This window comes from Sorex fumeus, unplaced genomic scaffold (genome assembly GCF_029834395.1).
Source record: "Sorex fumeus unplaced genomic scaffold, SorFum_2.1 ptg000061l, whole genome shotgun sequence".
Taxonomy (NCBI): Eukaryota; Metazoa; Chordata; class Mammalia; order Eulipotyphla; family Soricidae; genus Sorex; species Sorex fumeus.
The window spans coordinates 8,616,651-8,636,176 of NW_026606118.1; the positions used below are offsets into that span (position 1 = coordinate 8,616,651).

Sequence of the window (19,526 nt, forward strand, 5' to 3'; positions counted from 1 at the left end):
AATGCTCAGGGATTACTCCTGGCTCTGTGCTCAGGAATTGCTCCTAGAAGTGCTCAGGGGACCATATGAGATGCCGGGGATCGAACCTGGGTCGGTTGCATCCAAGGCGAGTGTCCTCCCCACTATGTCCGTCTAGTCCCTGTAGCTTGCTTTCATAACCCACACATCACAGTGACATTTGGAAATGTCTTTCGGAAAAGGAAGGCACTCTACACTCATCCATGCCTCGGTGACCTAAATGCCTTTTTGTTTGTTTAGGGGGCCAAACCCTGTCCGTGTTAGGGAACCATACAGAGTGCCGTGGGTTGAAGCTGATGAGGCACATGCCAGGCAGGCACTATCTCTTGGGCCCCTGAAAGCCTTCTGTTTTCTAAGCCCTAAAACACCCAACACAGGGCTAGACTGATAGCACAGCGGGCAGGGCGTTTGCCGTGCATGTGGCAAACCCAGGTTCAATTCCCAGCATCCCATAGGGTCCCCGGAGCACCGCCAGGAGTAATTCCTGAGTGCAGAGCCAGGAGTAACCCCTGTGCATCACCAGGTGTGACCCAAAATGCAAAAAAAAAAAAGAAGAAGAAGAAAAAAAGAACACCCAACGCATGATTCTTCCATATTTTTCCCGATACAAAATCAGACACAGGCAATTCTAAATCAAACTGACACCAAAGTGATGCACAGTTTCCCCCCCGACAGTTAATACATGCCCTGGGTACTGGACTAGCCGTGTGTGGGGCTGGGAACAGGAAGTTTCCTCTAACATTGTTCACTAACAAGGACGTCCACAGAGCTCGCTGCTAACTGCAGGAGCTTGTAAGTCCCGAGCAGCAGTGAGCTGGCGCCCACTGCTCCAGAGACACGGGCTTTGCCCACTGACAGCTTGGATGAAGGGCTGCAGGGAAGCCGACCCCTTGCTCACACTCTGCACGCAGCCTTTCCAGTTCACGTCTTTACCCACTGAATCAAAACAAGGGGGAACTGTGTCAAGAACCACTGACTCTAGGCGTTCCTTTGAAAATTCTATTCGCACGAAGGGGGTTGTTAGAAACTGAGTCTCAGGGGTGGAGGTAGTGCAGCGGGTAGGGCATTTGCCTTGCATGTATGTGGCCAATCCGGGTTCAATTCCCAGCACCCCAGATGGTTCCCGAGAACTGCCAGGAATGATCCCAGAACTCTGCCAGGTATGGTCCCCCCCCCAAAAAAAAACCAGGAAAAAAAATCAAGTTATCGGTGACTTTCTTTCTTCTACAGGAAAACCATCAACTGGAGTACTTCCAGAGACCCAGCAGTTATAAACAACTCAGCCCCACACATAGCTACACCAAATAAAAATATTATTTTCCACTTATGTTTACATGGTGTCCACAGTCATCTTTATTTATATACTAATGCTTAGGCAAGAGCAGGGCAAAATCCCCACTGTGATGACTCACTTTGACAGGAAACTTTCGAAATAGTTTAAGATTTTTTTTTTTAAATTGTCACTTTGTTGCTCTTCAAAAAAAAAAACTGAGGTGGTGAAGAAATACTTCTCATTTAGCTGGTATTAACAGTATTCCAGTAATGAGTCAGATTCTCTGACTCACGGTCCCCAAACAGTGGGGCAGCCTCAGACACCAAGCGGACTATTTCCAAGACAGCAAGCACCAGCGTTAGATGTGATCAAGAAATACTCTGGCATGGCCCTCCATAAGAGGGAGAATCTGACTGTAGTTCTAACAGGAGCGAGACACCAACTACAGCTGCACCAAGGTAACCTTGACTCTGCGAAACGGGCAAAAGAAATATGTTGTCATTAATTGCATTCATACATGCAGACATGAACCTCCCAGTCAAGAGGAAGTTTCTGAAGTTTTCTATCTAGTGCCCAAAACAGTCAATGATCAAGCTAGCGTGGATACATGCATGTAAGGATGGATGGATATGGATGGATGGATGGATGGATGAACTGATACCTGCATGGATGGATGGATGGATGGATGGATGAATAGATACCTGCATGGATGGATGGATGGATGGATGGATGGAAGGATGGATGGATGGATGGATGGATGGATGGATAGATACCTGCATGGATGGATGGATGGATGGATGGATGGATGAATAGATACCTGCATGGATGGATGGATGGATGGATGAATAGATACCTGCATGGATGGATGGATGGATGGATGGATGGATGGATGGATGAATAGATACCTGCATGGATGGATGGATGGCTGGATGGATGGATGAATAGATACCTGCATGGATGGATGGATGGATGGATGAATAGATACCTGCATGGATGGATGGATGGCTGGATGGATGGATGAATGGATACCTGCATGGATGGATGGATGGATGGATGGATGGATGGATGGATGAATAGATACCTGCATGGATGGATGGATGGATGAATGGATGGCTGGATGGATGGATGAATGGATACCTGCATGGATGGATGGATGGATGGATACATGCATAGATGGATAAATGGTCCCAGCATGACCAGACACCAGTGCTAACAGTGCTCAGCCTCAGAGCCGGCGGGGGTTCTGCTCCTTCAGCCGGACCTGGCCTCTCGTGGCCAACTGCCCCCAAGGAGCAAAGCCTTCAGGACCCCAGTCTCACCAACTTGACCAAACACTGGCTCCTCTTCCACTCCATTCCTCTCTCTTTCCTCCTGCCCACCTGCTCCCCTTTTTCTGACTTTCTTTTTCAGTTCTAGAGCTTTTCTGCTGCTGTTTTTGGGCCTCACTGGGCAGTGCTCAGAGCTACTCTCAGCTCATCACTGTTGGCTGGGTGGGTGGGGGTATTCCCTGGGGTCCTGGGAGGGGTAGGGGGAAGATCACAAAGTTATGAGGTCAAAGTGAGGCCTAGGTGTGAAGAGCGTGTTGGAGCCTCTCAAACCCTCTCCCCAGCCCCTAATTTGTTTTCTTTCAGGCTCTACCTCCCCATGGTGGTTGTTCTTTTGATTTCGACACATCAGTACTGTGATGTCTCTTCTTCTTGGAGGACTGTGTGGACTGCAGTATTACAGCCTTAGTGCCACACATACTCCGTGACAAGTCATTGATGTCCCTTTATTTTTGTTTTTCGCCACATCCTGCCATGCTCAGGGCTTACTCTTGGCTCTAAACTCAGCAATCAATCCCAGCGGTGCTCAGGAGAAGCATATGAGAAGTCAGAGATGGAACCATATGAGAAGTCAGAGATGGAACCTGGGTCAGCCGTGTGCAAGGCAAGTGCCCTCCAACTCCCCGTTTTAAGAAAATATAGCTTGATGTTCCCTTAGTTGTGAAGGAAATAGTAATTTGGAGATGAGACTTAAAGTTCTATCTCAAGTTGTATATACAAATCACAAAAATCACAAATTATCCCGTTATTCGTCGATTGCCTCGAGCAGGCCCCAGTAACGTCTCCTTCATCCTAGCCCTGAGATTATATTCAAGGCTCTTTAGGACAATGAGACCCATCATTGTTACTGGTATTTGGCATATTGGGTACGCCACGGGGAGTTTGCCAGACTCTGCCGTTTTGGCAGGCTACATTCGGTAGCCTGCCAGTTTGTCCAAAGTAGGAGTGAGATAATAAGATGTCATACTAAGTTGTATACAGTGAATTTAAAAAAAAATTTTTTTTGCAGTACCAGAGGGAGAAAGTGGAAGCATAGAACTGAAATTTTAATTGTTTCAGACCTAAGAATATGAAGCCACGGAGCACGGGATGTGGGATCTGTGTGGAAAAAGTCTGTCTCAGTCAAACCCGATGACCAATTGTGGGAATGCAAGTAAAAGGGAAAAAGTGAAAGCAAAAAGGAAGAAGGAACTTCACAGGCCGCCCGTGAAGTGTTTCAAACTCGTCTCTAACTTGGAGCTGTCGTCACCCTAATGCTGTTAGTATAGGCCATCAATGCATGGAAATGGCACTCAGTGGGAAAAATTTTGATTTACGGCAGACCTGGCTTCTGTGATAACTGAGCACATGCCTTCAGAAAGGACCCCCAACTCCAGGAACCCAGAGTCCCCGCTTTTAGAACCGGGGGACCCCTTTCCTCTCCCCAGCTCTGATGCTTTGATTCTGGCCAGCCTGCTCATAACTGCACAGCGTGAAAAATCACTCACGAGTTCCGGGTCTGGAGGACGGAGCCTCCACAGAAGACTCCCTAGGGGTCATCAACCTCACTTCTGAGGGGTCCCAGCAAGTACTCGGGGGGCTCAGGCAAAACTCAGACAATCAGGACGAGAGGTCAGTGCTGAGACCTGGCCAAGCAGGGAGCTTCAGGGCTCACCATGTGGGGGTAGAACTGTGTCCCAGGACATGCAGAATCTGAGTTCTGAGCAGTCAATGCCCCACCCACCCACCCAATAGTGGTGACACCAACAGACACTTTAGAAACGTCCACATCCCCAAAGTCAGACCAAGCTCAGTTGATGCCAGAGCTGCACGGAACAATAGAGCTTGAGCCTTAGGGGCCAGAGAGATAGCAGCGTGGGTAGAGCACTTGCCTTGCACACAGATGAGTCAGGTTCTATCCCTGGCCCCACACAAGATTCCCGGAGCACAGAGCCGGGAGCCAAAAATCCAAACAATAATGATAATTATTAAACTGATAGGCCGAGAAGCAATAGCACAATGGTAGGGCATTTGCCTTGCTTGTGGCCAGCCCGGCTGACCCAGGTTCAATTCCTCTGTCCCTCTTGGAGAGCCCAGCAAACTACCGAGAGTATCTCTCCCTCACGGCAAAGCCTGGCAAGCTCCCCGTGACGTATTCAATATGCCAAACACAGTAACAACAAGTCTCACAATGGAGACGTTACTGGGCCCGCTCGAGCAAATCCATGAACAATGGGAGGACAATGCGACAGTGCAAATGATAATCATGCAGAAGACAAAAGTTCTTCCATAACCAATCCCCTGGGGAATTCTCACCAGTGTGGCCAGGCCATGGGATCAGGCGGGAGTCCAGGAGGTGAGATTAAACTGAACAAAGAAAAAAAATGCTCCCGGCAAGTTGTGTGGACGTACAGGGGGCTGGGGTCGGGGCTGGGGGCAAGGGCTGTGGCCGGCACCGGTGAATTTCCCCTGGGTTCAACCCCCAGCACTACAACCCACCCAAACGCTTTTTTAAAAAGTAAAGGAAACATATACACAAGAATGCGCGCACGTACGAATTCACAGCAGCAGGCCAGGGACACACCTGCAGCCCGAGTCCACGAGGACCAGGCCCAGGTCGGGAAACTGCAGGCCAGACAGACCCCAGGGGACAGGATGTGGCGTCAGCAGAGAGACAGGACAGCCTTGGGGGAGGGCGCTGGCCTTGCACGCAGCTGACCCTGGTGTGACCCCCAGCACCTCTGGGTCTGCAGAGCCTCCCGGTGAGGCCCGGGTGACCCCCATCCCCACACAGGGGAGCACCCTCAGATCCTCCCACTGAAGCCCCCTCCCCACCCTGCCCAGACCCCTGTCTCCCGTCTCCACCAGGCTCCTGAGCGCTGCCAACAAGACCCCCTGCCTCCCCCACAGCAAGTTCTGTCTTTTGTTTTTAAAAAATGATGAGCTCAAGCTCTTCGGGACAAAATGTGGAACTCGGGGTGACGGTGATGCTAAGGGAGACAAACAGGAAGCGAGAGGCCACGGCCAGATGGTTTAACTCACGCAGAACAGGATAAAGCCCGCTGGCGACGCAGCAATGCCGACTCCCAGGCCGGTGAGCAGAGGGGAAGCGGGGGGTGGGGGGGCAGAAAGGGGACACGAAGGGGTCCGGGGGGCTGGGGGGCTCTGGGAGCCTGGGGAGAGGGGGAGATTCAAGCGCACAGACAGACGTGGTTCTAGTGCCTAAAATCCCAGAAAATCAGGCCAGTGAGACAGTGCAGAGGGCCCGGGCAAGCTGCACGCGGTCCATCCCAGTGCAGTGCCCACACAGGGTGCCTTAAGCTCTGCCAGGAGTCAGCCCTGAGCACGGAGCAGGGAGTGAGCACCGAGCACGGAGCCGGGAGTGAGCCCTGGGCACAGAGGAGTGATCCCTGATTACAGAGCCAGGAGCGAGTCCTGAGCAGAGCCAGGAGTGAACCCTGAACACAGAGCCAGGAGTAAGCCCTGAGCACAGTCAAGACTGAGCCCTGAGCACGGACCCAGGAGTGATCCCTGAACACAGAGCCAGGAGTGAGCCCTGAGCACAGAGTCAAAAGTGAGTCCTGAGCACAGAGCCAGGAGTGATCCCTGAGCACCCTCAAGGATAATCCAAAACCATAATGAAATTTCCTAATATTGTCCACCAATAAGACAAGGAGAGAAACGAATAAGGGAAGACAGTCAAAACCTCCTTGCTGTACATCCGATTTTTGGTTTGGGGTCCACACCCGGCTGTGCTCGGGGCTTACTCTCAGCTCCGGGGATCAGGGCTCACTCCTGGCCATGTCCGGGGTGGGAAGGGACCTTGTGGGGTGCCCGGGATTGAACCGGCCCCACCTTGCCAAACTTTTCATGATGCCGCACAACTTCTTTATGATGTGTGATGTTTAGAATTAAATTTGGAAAACTTTTGGCCAATTTTAAAATAAGAATGAGAATGTTTCAAAGGGAAAACATACCCCCCCCCCCCGGGTCTTCTGTTCAGTGCTTCCCCTCCGGGCACTCGTGGGGGGCGTGGGGGTGCCAAGAGACCCCCGCGGGCTCACCTGCAGTTTCCTCTTCTTCCTCGAGAGGCTTCCGGTCCAGTCACTGATGCGCCGCATGCGGGCCTTCAGGGAGCTCTTGGCCGCGTCCTCGGTCAGGGCTTTGGACTTGCGGCAGGGGAGGGTGAAGGAGGCGTAGGGGGCGTCCCCGCGCCCCACGCGCGAGGGCACGTCCATGTCGGACGCGAAGGACACGCGGTTGCTGAGGCCGGGCTGCGGGCCGATGTCGTCGGCTGAGAGCCGGGGGCCTAGGGGGGCCTGGGGGTAGAGGTCCCGGAGCGAGGACAGGGAGGAGCTTTGGTTGAAAGGTTTTGGGGGGTCACGGCTGGGGAAGTGTCCGGGCAGGCCGGGGGGCAGGCCGGGGTGGTGGTGGCCAACGTCGGGCGGGCCAGGAGCGGGCGAGGAGCCCTCGGGCTCGCTGACCTCACCACCACCGGGGCCCCAGGGTGAGTCGTACCAGGAGGACTCGGAGCTCAGCGAGCTGCTGCCCTTGCTGGAGCGTGGCCGGGCAGCGGGGCCACGGGGGCTGGGCGGCGAGTGGGCACCAGGGGTCAGCACCACCGGCGAGTAGCGTAGCAGCTGCACTGGCCCGTCGGCACCGCCGGGCGGGTCCTGGCCGCCCCCGCTGTGGAACTCCACCCGGAGGCAGCCGTCCACCTTGCCCAGGGTCTTGATGAGAACGCGGGGGCTTCCGCGGTCCTCCTCGTCGGGGGGCGTGGAGGCCAGGCTCTCGGGGCGCCCGGTGCAGGGGTGCAGGGCACCGTTGAAGTCTCGCAAGGCCGCGGGGTGGGCTGGCGGCTCATGGAAGCCGTTCTCGGGGGACAGAGGCACAGGGAGGCCCTGGAAGTTGCCTCCCGGGACGCTGGTCCTGTGCTTGGCGTGGGCACAGCCCTTGGCCGCCGTGTAGGGCTGATTGGTCTTGAAGTGTGACAGGCAGCTGCGGGCCAGGGCCCGGGACTTGTAGCCCGCCCCGTGGCCCCATCCGTGCGGGGGCTTCTCGTCTTTGGCGTGAAGGCTGCGGATCTTGAGCGAGCAAGGCTTCTGCTTAGCACTGGCAAGAGCACTGCTGTGAGCTTTGGAGCCCTGGAGGGTGTACTGACTCTCCGAGTTCCCCATCTTCACCTAGACGGAAAACAGCCACATGAGTGAGAGTCACGGAAGGGCCACATGAGAGCCCCCAACTGATCCACATGCGAGCCACGTAAGAGCCACGTGAGTAAGTCACGTGAGTGAAAGCCTGAGGGTCACGGGAGTGAGAGCCACACGAGTGGGTCACATGAGAGCCACGTGAGAATCACGTGAGAGAGTCACATGAGAACCACATGACAGCCATGTGAGTGAGCCACTTAAGAACCACATGAGTATGTGCCTCAGCGCAACCCCCAATCCATTATGACAGGACTCTTTTTTTTTTTTCTTTTCTTTTCTCTATTTTGGGCCACTCTTGGCTTACTCTTGGCTCTGCACTCAGGGATCACACTTGGTGTGGCTCAGGAGACAGTGTGGGGTTCTGGGGCTCAAACCCAGGCCAGCCACATGCCAGGTAAGCACCCCATGCGCTGTACTGTCTAACCCATGACAGAACTTTGTCTAAAAAAAAAGTTTGCGGGGCTGGAGAGATAGCACAGAGGGTAGGGCGTTTGCCTTGGACGCTACCAACCTGGGTTCGATCCCTGGCATCCCATATGGTCCCCCAAGCACCGCCAGGAGTATTTCCTGAGTGTAGAACCACGACTAACCCCTGAGCACCGTTGGGTGTGACCCAAAAAGCAATAAATAGATAAATAAATAAATTTAAAAAAAAAAGTTTTCGGGGCTGGAGAGATAGTACAGTGGGTAGGGCGTTTGCCTTGCACGCGGCCGACCCAGGTTCAATTCCCAGCATCTCATATGGTCCCCTAAGCGCCGCCAGGAGTAACTCCTGAGTGCAGAGCCAGGAGTAACCCCTGTGCATCGCCAGGTGTGACCCAAACAGCGAAAAAAAAAAAAAAGTTTGGGAGCAAAGCACTAGTCAGCAGGGAGGGTGTTTGCCTTACGCAGAGTGTGTCTGGGTTCGATCCCCGGCATCCCCTCTGGTCCCCTGAGCACCACCTGGGAATGATCCGGATGCAGAGCCAGGAGGAAGCCCTGAGCATTGCTGAGTGCAGCCCACAGAACAAAAAAGCAAACAAAAATGTTTGACCCGTGACCGGGACAGCAAGAGAAGCCACCCAGGCCTGGCAGGGCTCCGAGAAGCGGGACAGCAGTGCTGACCGGGTCAGTTCCCTGGCCGGAGTAAGCAAGTTCCCTGACCACACCGGGAAACACCGGCACACCCTCCGGCTCCAGCTGCAAACATGGAACGTGCTGCGTGGGCGCTTCCCACACCCCACACGCTGCTGCTCCCTTCAGACACGGAGCAGGCACAAGGGTACCCGGAAGCAGAGACCGGCGTCTGCTGAAGGACTGGCCTCCTCACTCCAATCACTCCCTCACGCTGGTCTGAGCCAATGACTCTTTATAACTATCTCGGGGTCCCTCCTGCCAATACTCAGCCAGTGATAAACATCACCCATGCGTGGGGGACCCCTTGGCGGAGCGGGTCGGGGGGAGGCGGGCACGCCGAGGCAGGGAGTGAACTCAGAGCCTCGCCCACAGGGGCATGAGCTGGGGCCATAGCCCCGCCCCGGACTCGATGATTCCTAGAGAAGGGAAAGGTGGGAGCACCGTTGTCCCCGTCCCAGCAGCTGCCCTGCCAGGGGGCCACTTCCGCATCAGGGGTAGCACCAACAGCACACAGTGAACTAAGCAACGGCTGGCCCTCCAGAACACCCACCCTGGGAAGGGCGCAGCACAAGCACCCCACGGCCAGAGTTGCTGGGGGGTCCCAGAGCAGGCACACCCCCAAAGGAAAGGACCGGGTTGAGTGAGGGGGTCAGAGAGACAGCGCAGGCAGGGTTAAGGCATGGGCCTTGCAACACAAGCAGCCTGGCTAGATCTTGAGCACCCTGAACAGTGGCCGAGCACCACCGGAAGAGATCCCTGAGCACAGAGCCTGAGTACCACTGGCTGTGCACAAAACCCCAACAACATCAACAATGCGGGCTGAGGGGGTCAGAGAGGCGGCACAGGCAGGGTTAAGGTGCGGGCCTTGCAACACGAGCAGCCTAGCTGGATCTTGAGCGGTGGCCGAGCATCACCAGGAGAGATCCCCGAGCACAGAGCCAGGAGTCCCTGAGTACCACTGGCTGTACACAAAACTCCAACAACATCAACAACGATGCACGAAAGAACTGGCAGAGGAACCCAGGCATGCGGGTCCCGGGGCTGAGGTCTCCAAGCCTGCTCGGATTGGGACTGGGCCTTCTCCAACCAGACCCCCCATCTTCCAGTAGATAGGCGTCACACCCACCAGCTGCCACCAGCACCAGGTTGGTCCCATCAATGGCCAAGATGCAGAGACTATAAAACCCAGCTCCCATCTTTTTTTTTTTTTTTTTTTTTTTTTTGCTTTTTGGGTCATACCTGGCGATGCTCAGGGGTTACTCCTGGCTCATGCACTCAGGAACTGCTCCTGGCGGTGCACAGGGGAACATATGGGGTGCTGGGAATTGAACCTGTGTCGGCCATGTTGGCTGCGTGCAAGGCAAACGCCCTACCCGCTGTGCTATCGCTCCAGCCCCCCAGCTCCCATCTTATTATCTTATTTTTCCTTTGGAGAACCTGGCAGGCACCAAAAGTATCCTGCCCGCACGGCAGAGTCTGGCAAACTTCCCGTGTCGTACTCAATATGCCAAATACCAGTAACAACGATGGGTCTCATTCTCCTAATCCTGAAAGAGCATTGAAATGGCTCTTTTAAAGTCTCAGGGCTAGGAAGAAGGAGACGTTACTGGTGCCTGCTCGAGGCAATCGACGGGCAACAGGATGATCGTGATCAACAAGAGTGGAAGGTGAAAAAAACAGGAGAGGGGAGAGCATGAGGGAGAAAACCGGTCATGTTGGGGGGTAACGGGGGAACCTTTAGTTAGACAGAAAACAGTCGAAACCAACTCATTGGTTTGTCTATGGATATTCCGGCTCGTCCCTGTAGGACGTAATAGACAGCAAACATGAATGGCTTGTTAGAATGTGGGCGTCTGGGGCCAGAGTAAAAGGTATAGCAGGAAGGCGTTTGCCTTGCAGGGGGTCGACAGGGGTTTGTAAGAGCAAATCTGACGCCGTAACAGGCGGCAGAAATCAGCAAAATCAGCCTAGGCCTCGGGCTGGGAACTAAAACAGTTTCAGTTTCCCAGCAATGAGACGAGCTGGCCAAACCTGAACCCACCTGGGAAAATTCCTGGGCTTAGCAAGTGGCTCAATCCATCAGTTCTCACAATGCCCCAGAACTTGCCTTTTGTTAACCCTAAAAGAATGAGCAGCATATGGAACCATAAACTGCTAGTGGAAACTATTGTTTAACTATTGCCTGACCGAGGGCTGGAGAGTTAGCACAGAGGGTAGGGCATTTGCCTTGCACGCGGCCGACCCGGGTTCAATTCCCAGCATCCCATAGGGTCCCCCGAGCACCGCCAGAAGTAATTCCTGAGTGCATGAGCCAGGAGTAGTCCCTGTGCATCGCCGGGTGTGGCCCAAAAAGAAAAAAAAAAAACTATTGCCTGACCACTGTGACCCTAGACACTTGCCAAAACACCTTTGTTTGGCGACTAAGTAAGATTTCTTTCTGAAACAAGAAGGCATGCACTACTTATGTAATCAAACCCTATATAAACTGCTTGCTGCCTGAACTCAGGGTTGCTAACAAGAGACCACTCTGTGTTTGATATAGCTGACGCCAGCTAGCTGGAATAAAACTCCTATTGCTTTTGCATTTTCGTGTTTGTATCTCTGTGCATCTCACCACTTGGGAACCCACAGTCCCGGGCTGAACAGGTTCAATCCCCAGCACCCTATATAGTTCCCTGAGCACTGCTACGAGTGATTCCTGAGTGCAGAGCCAGGAGTAACCCCTGAGCATCCCTGGGTGTGATCCCACCCCAAAGCAAAACAAAACAAAACAAAAAAAAATGTAGGCATCTGAAATAATTGTTCAGATTCTTTTACTTCCTCTAAAACCCCAAAGTGCTCAAGCGTCAGTAGTGAAGCCTGACTCGGTGACTTGGGGGTCCCAGCTGACCTGTTCTAGTTGGAACATTGCATGGGAGGTCGGGGCGGGGCTGTGTCCTCTGAGGTTTCCAAGTTCACTTTGCCGTGTTCATTTTAGCCACCTCATACCTCTGGGCAGTCACCAACAAGTCAATGGGTTGACTTTTCTTTGGAGGCAGTTACCAAAACACATTAGAAATTTTAAAAAAATACAACTAGGGGACCGAAGAAATAGTACAGGGGTTAAAATGCACGTCTCGGATGTGGTCAGCCCTGCTTCCTTCCTGGGACCACATGGTCCCCCCAGCACTGCTGGGTGTGGCCCTGGAAAGTGCTGGCTAGGCAGGGCCTGACACCATAGCCACAGGCCTCACACTAGGCCCCCAGCCGAGCTGGTCAGGAGTCATCAGGAGGGTCCCAGGTCTCCTGACTGCTCTTGGGGAGCCCCCGAAATAAACTTTAAGGTTTTTTATTAAAAAGGAAAACAACTTGGGCTGAACAGTCCAGTGGGTAGGGCACTTGCCTTGCATGTGGCTGATCTGGTTCAATTCCTGACTCCGAGAGCTCTGCCAGCAGGACCCCTGAGCACCACCAAGTGTTGCCCCCAAACTAAATAATAATAAAAAGTAATAATAGAACAAAGTCATTTGTTTATTTGGTTTGGGGGCTACACACGGCAGTGTCCAGGGCTTACTCTTGGCTCTGTGCTCAGGGATCACTACTCGGAGGACTCTGGGGACCATATGGGGTACCAGGGATGGAACCCAGGTCAGCCACTTGTAAAGCAAACGTCTTACCCCTGTGTTCTCTCAGGCCCTGAACAAAGTTATTAAACCTACACCCACGATCTGAATCACAGACACACACACACACACACACACACACACACACACACACACACACACACAAGCATGGCGTTACCTGCAGTCACTCGGCTCCGGCTCTGTGTTCCAGGAGAGGTGGCGGCCGTCAGCGTTCCCAGGCCCAGGAGTGAGGTGGCATGGCTAACAGGGTGGGCAAGAGAGCCCAGGAGCCAACCCTGAAAAAGGAAGATGCGGGACACTGATGAACTGGTCATTGTGTGCTCCCCCAAGCCACCACCACCCAGGGGCAGTGGAAAGGGCCTGAAGACACAATCGGTGTCCAGAATCCTCTCCCAGTCACATACACACACACACAAACACACACACACACACACACACACACACACACACACACGCTGCCCTGAGCTCCCGGCACCATTCAGCTGCGGAGGAAGTCGGCAGTGTCCACCCAGCCTGCCACGGTCAGCACCTAGACCTGGGGCCACCAGCCCACAGATGCTGGGCGGGCACCTGCATCCCACACATCTGCCAGCATGGGACCAGGAGCGCTTGAAGAGGGTATAGGAGCCCCAGCCCAGCGTGACCCAGAACCCACCACGCCCTGAGTCTGTAGACTTCCCAGTGCAGAATCCCAGCCAAGGACCTGGTGGGTCAGCAGGTCACAGAACCTCAGGCAGAGGCCCGACTGTGGGGGTGCAGGGGTTGAGCAGACAGGAAGGAGGGGGCCATCCGGCAGAGCTGCACCCGAGGGTTCCCGGGAAGCCCCTCCGCCCTTAACTGTGTTTATTCTGACATCTTCCCCACTTTCCTGTGCACAGCAAAGCTTTACTCCAAAACGCTTTTAGTCTTGCAAGGTAAAAGGGCCACCACACCCTACACACACACACACACACACACACACACACACACACAGACACTCCCCAGTTTTAGGGCCAGTTGCTCTGTCTTCCATCCCCATGAGCAGGACCAAGCATGGACCTCATGGACACGGACCCTACAGAACATTTTCAGTCTGTGGCCGCCGCTTCCTGCCCGCTAGGCACAGAGGCAGTTCCGAGTGTGTGTCAGAGATGGTGTCTCTTTTTTGCATCTGTCTGCAGCCGTGAGCACAGGAATCGCGCCCGGCAGGCAGATTTTCAGAGCAGTGGAGCACCATCTCTGCAGTGGGACCACCGGGTCCTGCCATGATTATTCGAGCTTGGATTTTTGTTCTGGTTTGGTTTGGGGGCCACACTGGGTAGTGCTCAAGGATGACGCCTGGTTCTAGGCTCAGGGATCACCCCTGGTAAAAGTACCCAATGAGGCAAGTACCTTGGTCCAGTGCTGTCTCTGAGGCTGTGCCTCTGATTCTTACTGTTATGTCATCATTTTTTTTTTTTTTGGCTTTTTGAGTACACCCAGCAATGCACAGGGGTTACTCCTGGCTTTACACTCAGGAATTACTCCTGGTGATGCTCAGGGGACCATATGGGATGCTGGGAATCGAACCTGAATGAGCTGCATGCAAGGCAAACGCCCTACCCACTGTGCCGTTGCTCCAGTCCCGGTCATTATTGTTTAATCACCATGAATTTACAAAGTTATTCGAGACTTACAATGTCTCAGCGCCCATCCTTTCTACTCTCGCTGCCCTCCAACCAACCCCCCCCCCCATCTGCCTCTGTGGAAGGCAATTTTGGATTGGGGGGTTGCTGCCAGGGTTCAGGCAGAACTCTTACTGCCCTTCATACCAGCTCCTCCTCTCAGTTGGACGTTCCCCCCCCACACACACACACAGTCCCACAGTCACTACCCCTCCCTGCCATCCTTCTGTGCCCTGTCCCCAGCCCCCTCGGTGGCGTGCTTCCTGCTGAAGACCAGTTCCTATGCTATTTGTTCCACTGTCTCCGGGTACTTGTTATACCCAGGCATTCATTATACCCTGGTATTCGTTATGCCCGGGTATTCTTTATACCCCACACATGAGAGAGAGACCGTCCTGTGTGGGTCTCACCGAGGCACCATATGGAGCTCTGAGATGCTCCATACAGACACACAGTTGCTCTCCTCCATTCCCACCCACAGTGCTCACACACTCCCACCTGTCCACACCCTTGCCAACACCTGTTGCTTCCGTGAGAGGCGCCAGCCGACAGTGTGAGCCCCCATTGGACGTGGGTCCTGAGTCGCATCAGTAATACGACTCTTCTCCATATACAGTGCTCTCAGAGTACAGTCTGGACTTTACTCTCGGTGAATATACTCTGTACTCTACTCCCTGTACTATACTCTCAGAGTGGTCTGTACTCTACTCTCAGCGTATATACCTTATACTCTACTCCCTGTACTACGCTCCCAGAGTACAGAATCTGTACTCTACTCTCTGCACTATACTCTGAGTCTATACCTTGTACCTTACTCCCTGTACTACGCTCTCAGAGTACAGAGCCTGTACTCTACTCTCAGCATGTATACTCTGGACTCTACTTCCTGTACTATGCTTTCAGAGTACAGAATCTGTACTCTACTCTCAGCATATATACTCTGGACTCTACTGTGCTCTCAAGTGTATACATTTGTACTGTACACTCTGTACTATGCTCTCAAGAGTCTCTATTTTCAATACTCTGCTCTCAGTGTATATATCTGTACTGTACACTCAGGCTATACTCTCAGGGTCTCTGCTCTGCGCTCTGTTCTCCACCGTATGCTCTCACAGTATAAATGCATACTTTGTACCTCCATACTCTGTGATCCAGGTAGTACAAAGAGCACACGCCTTGCATGTGACCGACCCCAGCTCAATCCACAGCCCCACAGGATCCCGCGAGCACCCCCAAAGGCCGCTGCGCCCTGCCAAGCTAGCTCAGGTAACCCCCGCACTGCACCTTCAGACCCCACACTGAGCAGGAGTGGCCCCCCGAGCACCGCTCGGATGCTATCCCCCACCCCAAATAACCATAACTCAACCAGCGGAGCACATGCCTTGCACATGTGCGACCCTGGATCAGATGCCCAGGACTGCAACAGACGCCAAACACCCCACATGCACCACTGGCCCAGGCACAGTGAGAGATAAAGAGAGAGAAACTGTCAGGTTCCAACACACACACACACACACACACACACACACACACACACACACACACACCACTACAAAAGCTCTTATGCAGGGAATGCTGTGATATTCAAGCTTAAAATTTCTTTTTTTGGAAGCTGCAGAGACAGTCTAAGGGTGAAGGCATTTGTCCGGCATGAGACTGAACCGGTTTAACCACCAGCATCACATACGGTTCCCCTGACACCACCAGGGATGATCCCTGAGTATAGAAACAGGACTAAACCCTGGGCGTTACCAGATATGGCCCCAAAGCAAAACAAAAACAAAAGCTCAAGTCCTTGGCTGGTAGAAAAGGGACTGCAGACATTTAACAACAGATTTCAATAAATAAACAGTGTTTTTAAAGCATCTTTAAAATAGAGATTAAGAAGATTTTTTTTCTTTTTTCTTTTGCTATAAAGGTTTTTCTTTAAAACTAAACCAAAAATAATTTGTACAGTATTAAGGTTGGGGTTTAATTAAGGTTCTTACCTTCCACTCTGAAAGGTTCTTGAGGCATCAATATTTATAAAGTTATTAGTATCTAATCACTTTCATTACCGGATTACCACGAAGAAAGTGACAAAGTACGTGGAGAACTTTGAAGACGGCTGAGATGCAACAACACTGTCCACCGAAAGCATCAACAGTTGACACGATTGTAACCGTGTCGCGAAAACCACAATACACAATTAAAGATTCAAAGTAAAAAAAAAATAAAATAAAATAGGGACAAGGGAGACAAACTCCATTTCTGCACAGAAGCGGACCCCGTGCCAGGCCAGACGGGACCTGCCCCAGGGTCACCAAGCAAAGTCCCTCTCTGGCCAATGACCCACACAGCAGAACCAACGCAGCGGTCAAAGACCGTGTGTCCTCAGCAAACACCCACTGCCGGACAAACACTGACCTGCCCGATGGTTATAAGATAGCGGGGACCCTCTTGCGAAGCTGAAAGGAATCAATCGCTTCTCTCATCTCCAGGTCCCTTCCCTTCACGCCGACGGGCTGTGTGGACTCTGAGACTCCAATCTGCAACCCAGAAGGCAAAAGTGTTTTCACCTCCCACCACCCCCAGCAATGTGGAGTGAAGTAGAGGAATTTCACAAACAGATTCTCAACCCATCACAGCCCCCAGCTCCACCCCTTTCTGGAAGAAACTCAAGATCTACCTTTTCCTTCGGGGTGTCTGACGGCGGAGGTGGCCCCCCGGGGCCGGGCCGTGCAGGGCTGACAGCAGAGGCAGCAACTCTGCTTAATCTTGGGGGCCAGTTGCCCAGATGGAGCAAGAAGGGGAAGAGAGGCCGCCGGCCCCACCCCCCGGGGCCACGGGCCACGCACAGGACTGGGCAGAGCCTCCGAGCATAGGGCAGATGGAGGCTGGGCCAGGCCGTGAGTGGGGTGGGGGTAGGGGAGCCCAGGCTCTCCACGGGGGACAGACAGCTCAGGGTCCCCACGTCACTGCTGTGAGGTCCTTCTCCCCACCCATCTTCAACCCAGGCGGGCAGCTCTGCTGATAAGAGCAGATAAGGGAAGCCTGGACACCAGCCCCCTGCATTCTGTGGGACTTTATTAGGGCGTCTTGGGAGGATGGGGGAGCCGCGCCCATGAGGCAGAAAGGCCTGGGAATTCCGCTTTAGAAGCGGGTTCGGAGACACGCTTCATGTCTGTTCAAAGCCCGAGATCCCCCAAGAGAGACCCCAGGCCACTTGCACTGCTTGGGACACAAAATAAAATAATGAAAATTTCTAAAACAACTTTGTCAGAGGCCTGTGCAGAAAACGGTGTCCTTGCGTGATGAGACCATCTGCTAGAAAGTAACTTCCTCTGGGCCAGGGAGGGCGTTTGCCTTGCATGCGGCCGACCAGAGTTTAATTCTTGGACTCCCATACGGTGCCCAGAGCACAGCCAGGATGTGGCTTAAGTGCAGAGCCAGGAGTAACCCCTGAGGATTGCTGGCTTTGACCCAGAAAGCCAAAGAAAGAGAAAGAAAGAAAAGAAAAGAAAGAAGAAGAAAGTAACCTCCACAGTGACTCACTCACAGTGGCCCAGCCTCTCAGCAATGCGGCCGTTTTCTGTGGTCACTCAGGCGCCTGCTGCCGGCTTCCTGGGGTTGGATAGAACTGCAGGACACTGGACCATCCCCGCAACACAGAATGATGTGGCCCCATGCATCCACGGAGTGAACGCTGAGAAACTCTGCCCAGACTTTCACTGCCCGCCTGTCTCATGGACAACACTTAAAGAGCAAATACACCACCCAGCATGAAACAAACCATGCCCGGCCGCCAGGGGTCCACTCCGGAGCCTGATGGGTCTCCAGACCACACTCCCAGGTGGGAACTGCACACTAGGGCCACGGGGAGCTCTGGTCTGCCCCAGAGAAGACATGGACCCAACCTGTCTAAAGAACAGGCGGAAACATCTGGTCTCTCAAGGAACCGTGCTCAGGAAGAGAAAATTCTCCCAAATAAAGTGGGCAAGAAGGCCAGCTGCTGTCCAGGGCCTCAAGACTGAGCACTGTTCCCTGTCAGCACCCCCCAATTCGCAAGACCTTTTCCAAAGACCTTGAGGGCGACCACCAGCAAGGCAGGCCCCCGAAGCAGGGTCTCAGGGGATGAGCCTGGATGGATTAACAGAGGGAAAGAATCAAAGTCACATGGCCACAACCCCAATTCCTGGCACACCCCTGGCCACACCATGTCTCACCCAAGGTCTCAGCCTTCACCCTGCTTTGATAAAACATGAGCACATCTGCAGACTGACTGAGGTGCCTGTCGAACTACAGAGCGCGGGATTCATGAAATGGAATGTTGCCGGTGCTTCTCAAAGGACAGGGTAGAAAAGCTAGGGAAGGACAGGAGGGAAGAAGGGAAGGAAAGAGAAGAGGAGGGGAGGAGAGCGGGGACGGTAGGTTAGAATCAGAGTAGCACTGTAGCACTGTCCTCCCATTTTTCATCGATTTGCTTGAACGGGCACCAGTAACGTGTCCATCGGGAGACTTGTTGTTACTGTTTCCGGCATACCGAATACGCCACGGGGAGCTTGCCAGGCTCTGCCGAACTTTATAGAAGGTGGGGATTTAAAATGAATGGAAGGCCAGGTTTGTGTACAATCCACATTTGTGGTTTGCAATTGTTTTAATCAAATAGAAGAATATTAGGAGAGTCTGTAGAAATATGAGTATATACAAACACACACACACACACACACATAAGAGAAACAATAATAAGATAAAAATCAAGGGACTGGAGTGATAGTACAGCAGGTGGGGCACTTGCCTGGCAGGCAACACACCCAGGTTCCATCCCCATCATCCCATGTGGTCCCCTGAGTACCACCAGGGGTACTCACTGCATGCAGAGCCAGGTGGAACCCCTAAGCATAGCCCGGTGTGGCTCCAAAACAAAGCCAAAAGATAAATAATAAATAAAAATACAACAAAATAGAGGATTGCACCCTCATAAAGGTGAAATTTTTTTTATGAAACTGAATTCTTACATGCGCCTACATGCTTGCCCGATTACTGGGTTATAAAGTTAGATGATATCTTCCTAATAGAATTCATCCCCCGAAACGTTTGAAAAGCAATTTCCCAAGTGGAAATTTTATAAGTACAGCACATCTGTTCTGATAAAACTGAAAAGGACGAGATCGCGATCTCTCCAAACTCTGGAAAACACAGCCCCAGGCAAACGCCCGGGTTTGGGATATAAGGGCTCAGGAAGATGTCTCGTTCCTGCACCCCAAGTTAGAACTCTGGTCCTCATGCGACCGGAATCCACAACTTCAGTGAGGCTCTCACCGAGCACTCAAAATCTTCCTGGTAAAATCAACATGACC

At 53.0% G+C, this 19,526-nt stretch overlaps 1 protein-coding gene across 1 annotated transcript in view; it reads right to left on the reverse strand.

The window, feature by feature from the left end:
• Window positions 1-7,778, reverse strand: part of TIAM2 (TIAM Rac1 associated GEF 2) — a 122,455-nt gene extending 114,677 nt beyond the window's left edge. Inside the window, exon 1 of the mRNA XM_056126388.1 lies at window positions 6,660-7,778. Coding sequence (XP_055982363.1) covers window positions 6,660-7,772 — 1,113 coding nt within the window. The 5' untranslated portion in view covers window positions 7,773-7,778. The remainder of the gene's footprint in view (window positions 1-6,659) is intronic.
• Between the last annotated feature and the right edge of the window lie 11,748 nt (window positions 7,779-19,526).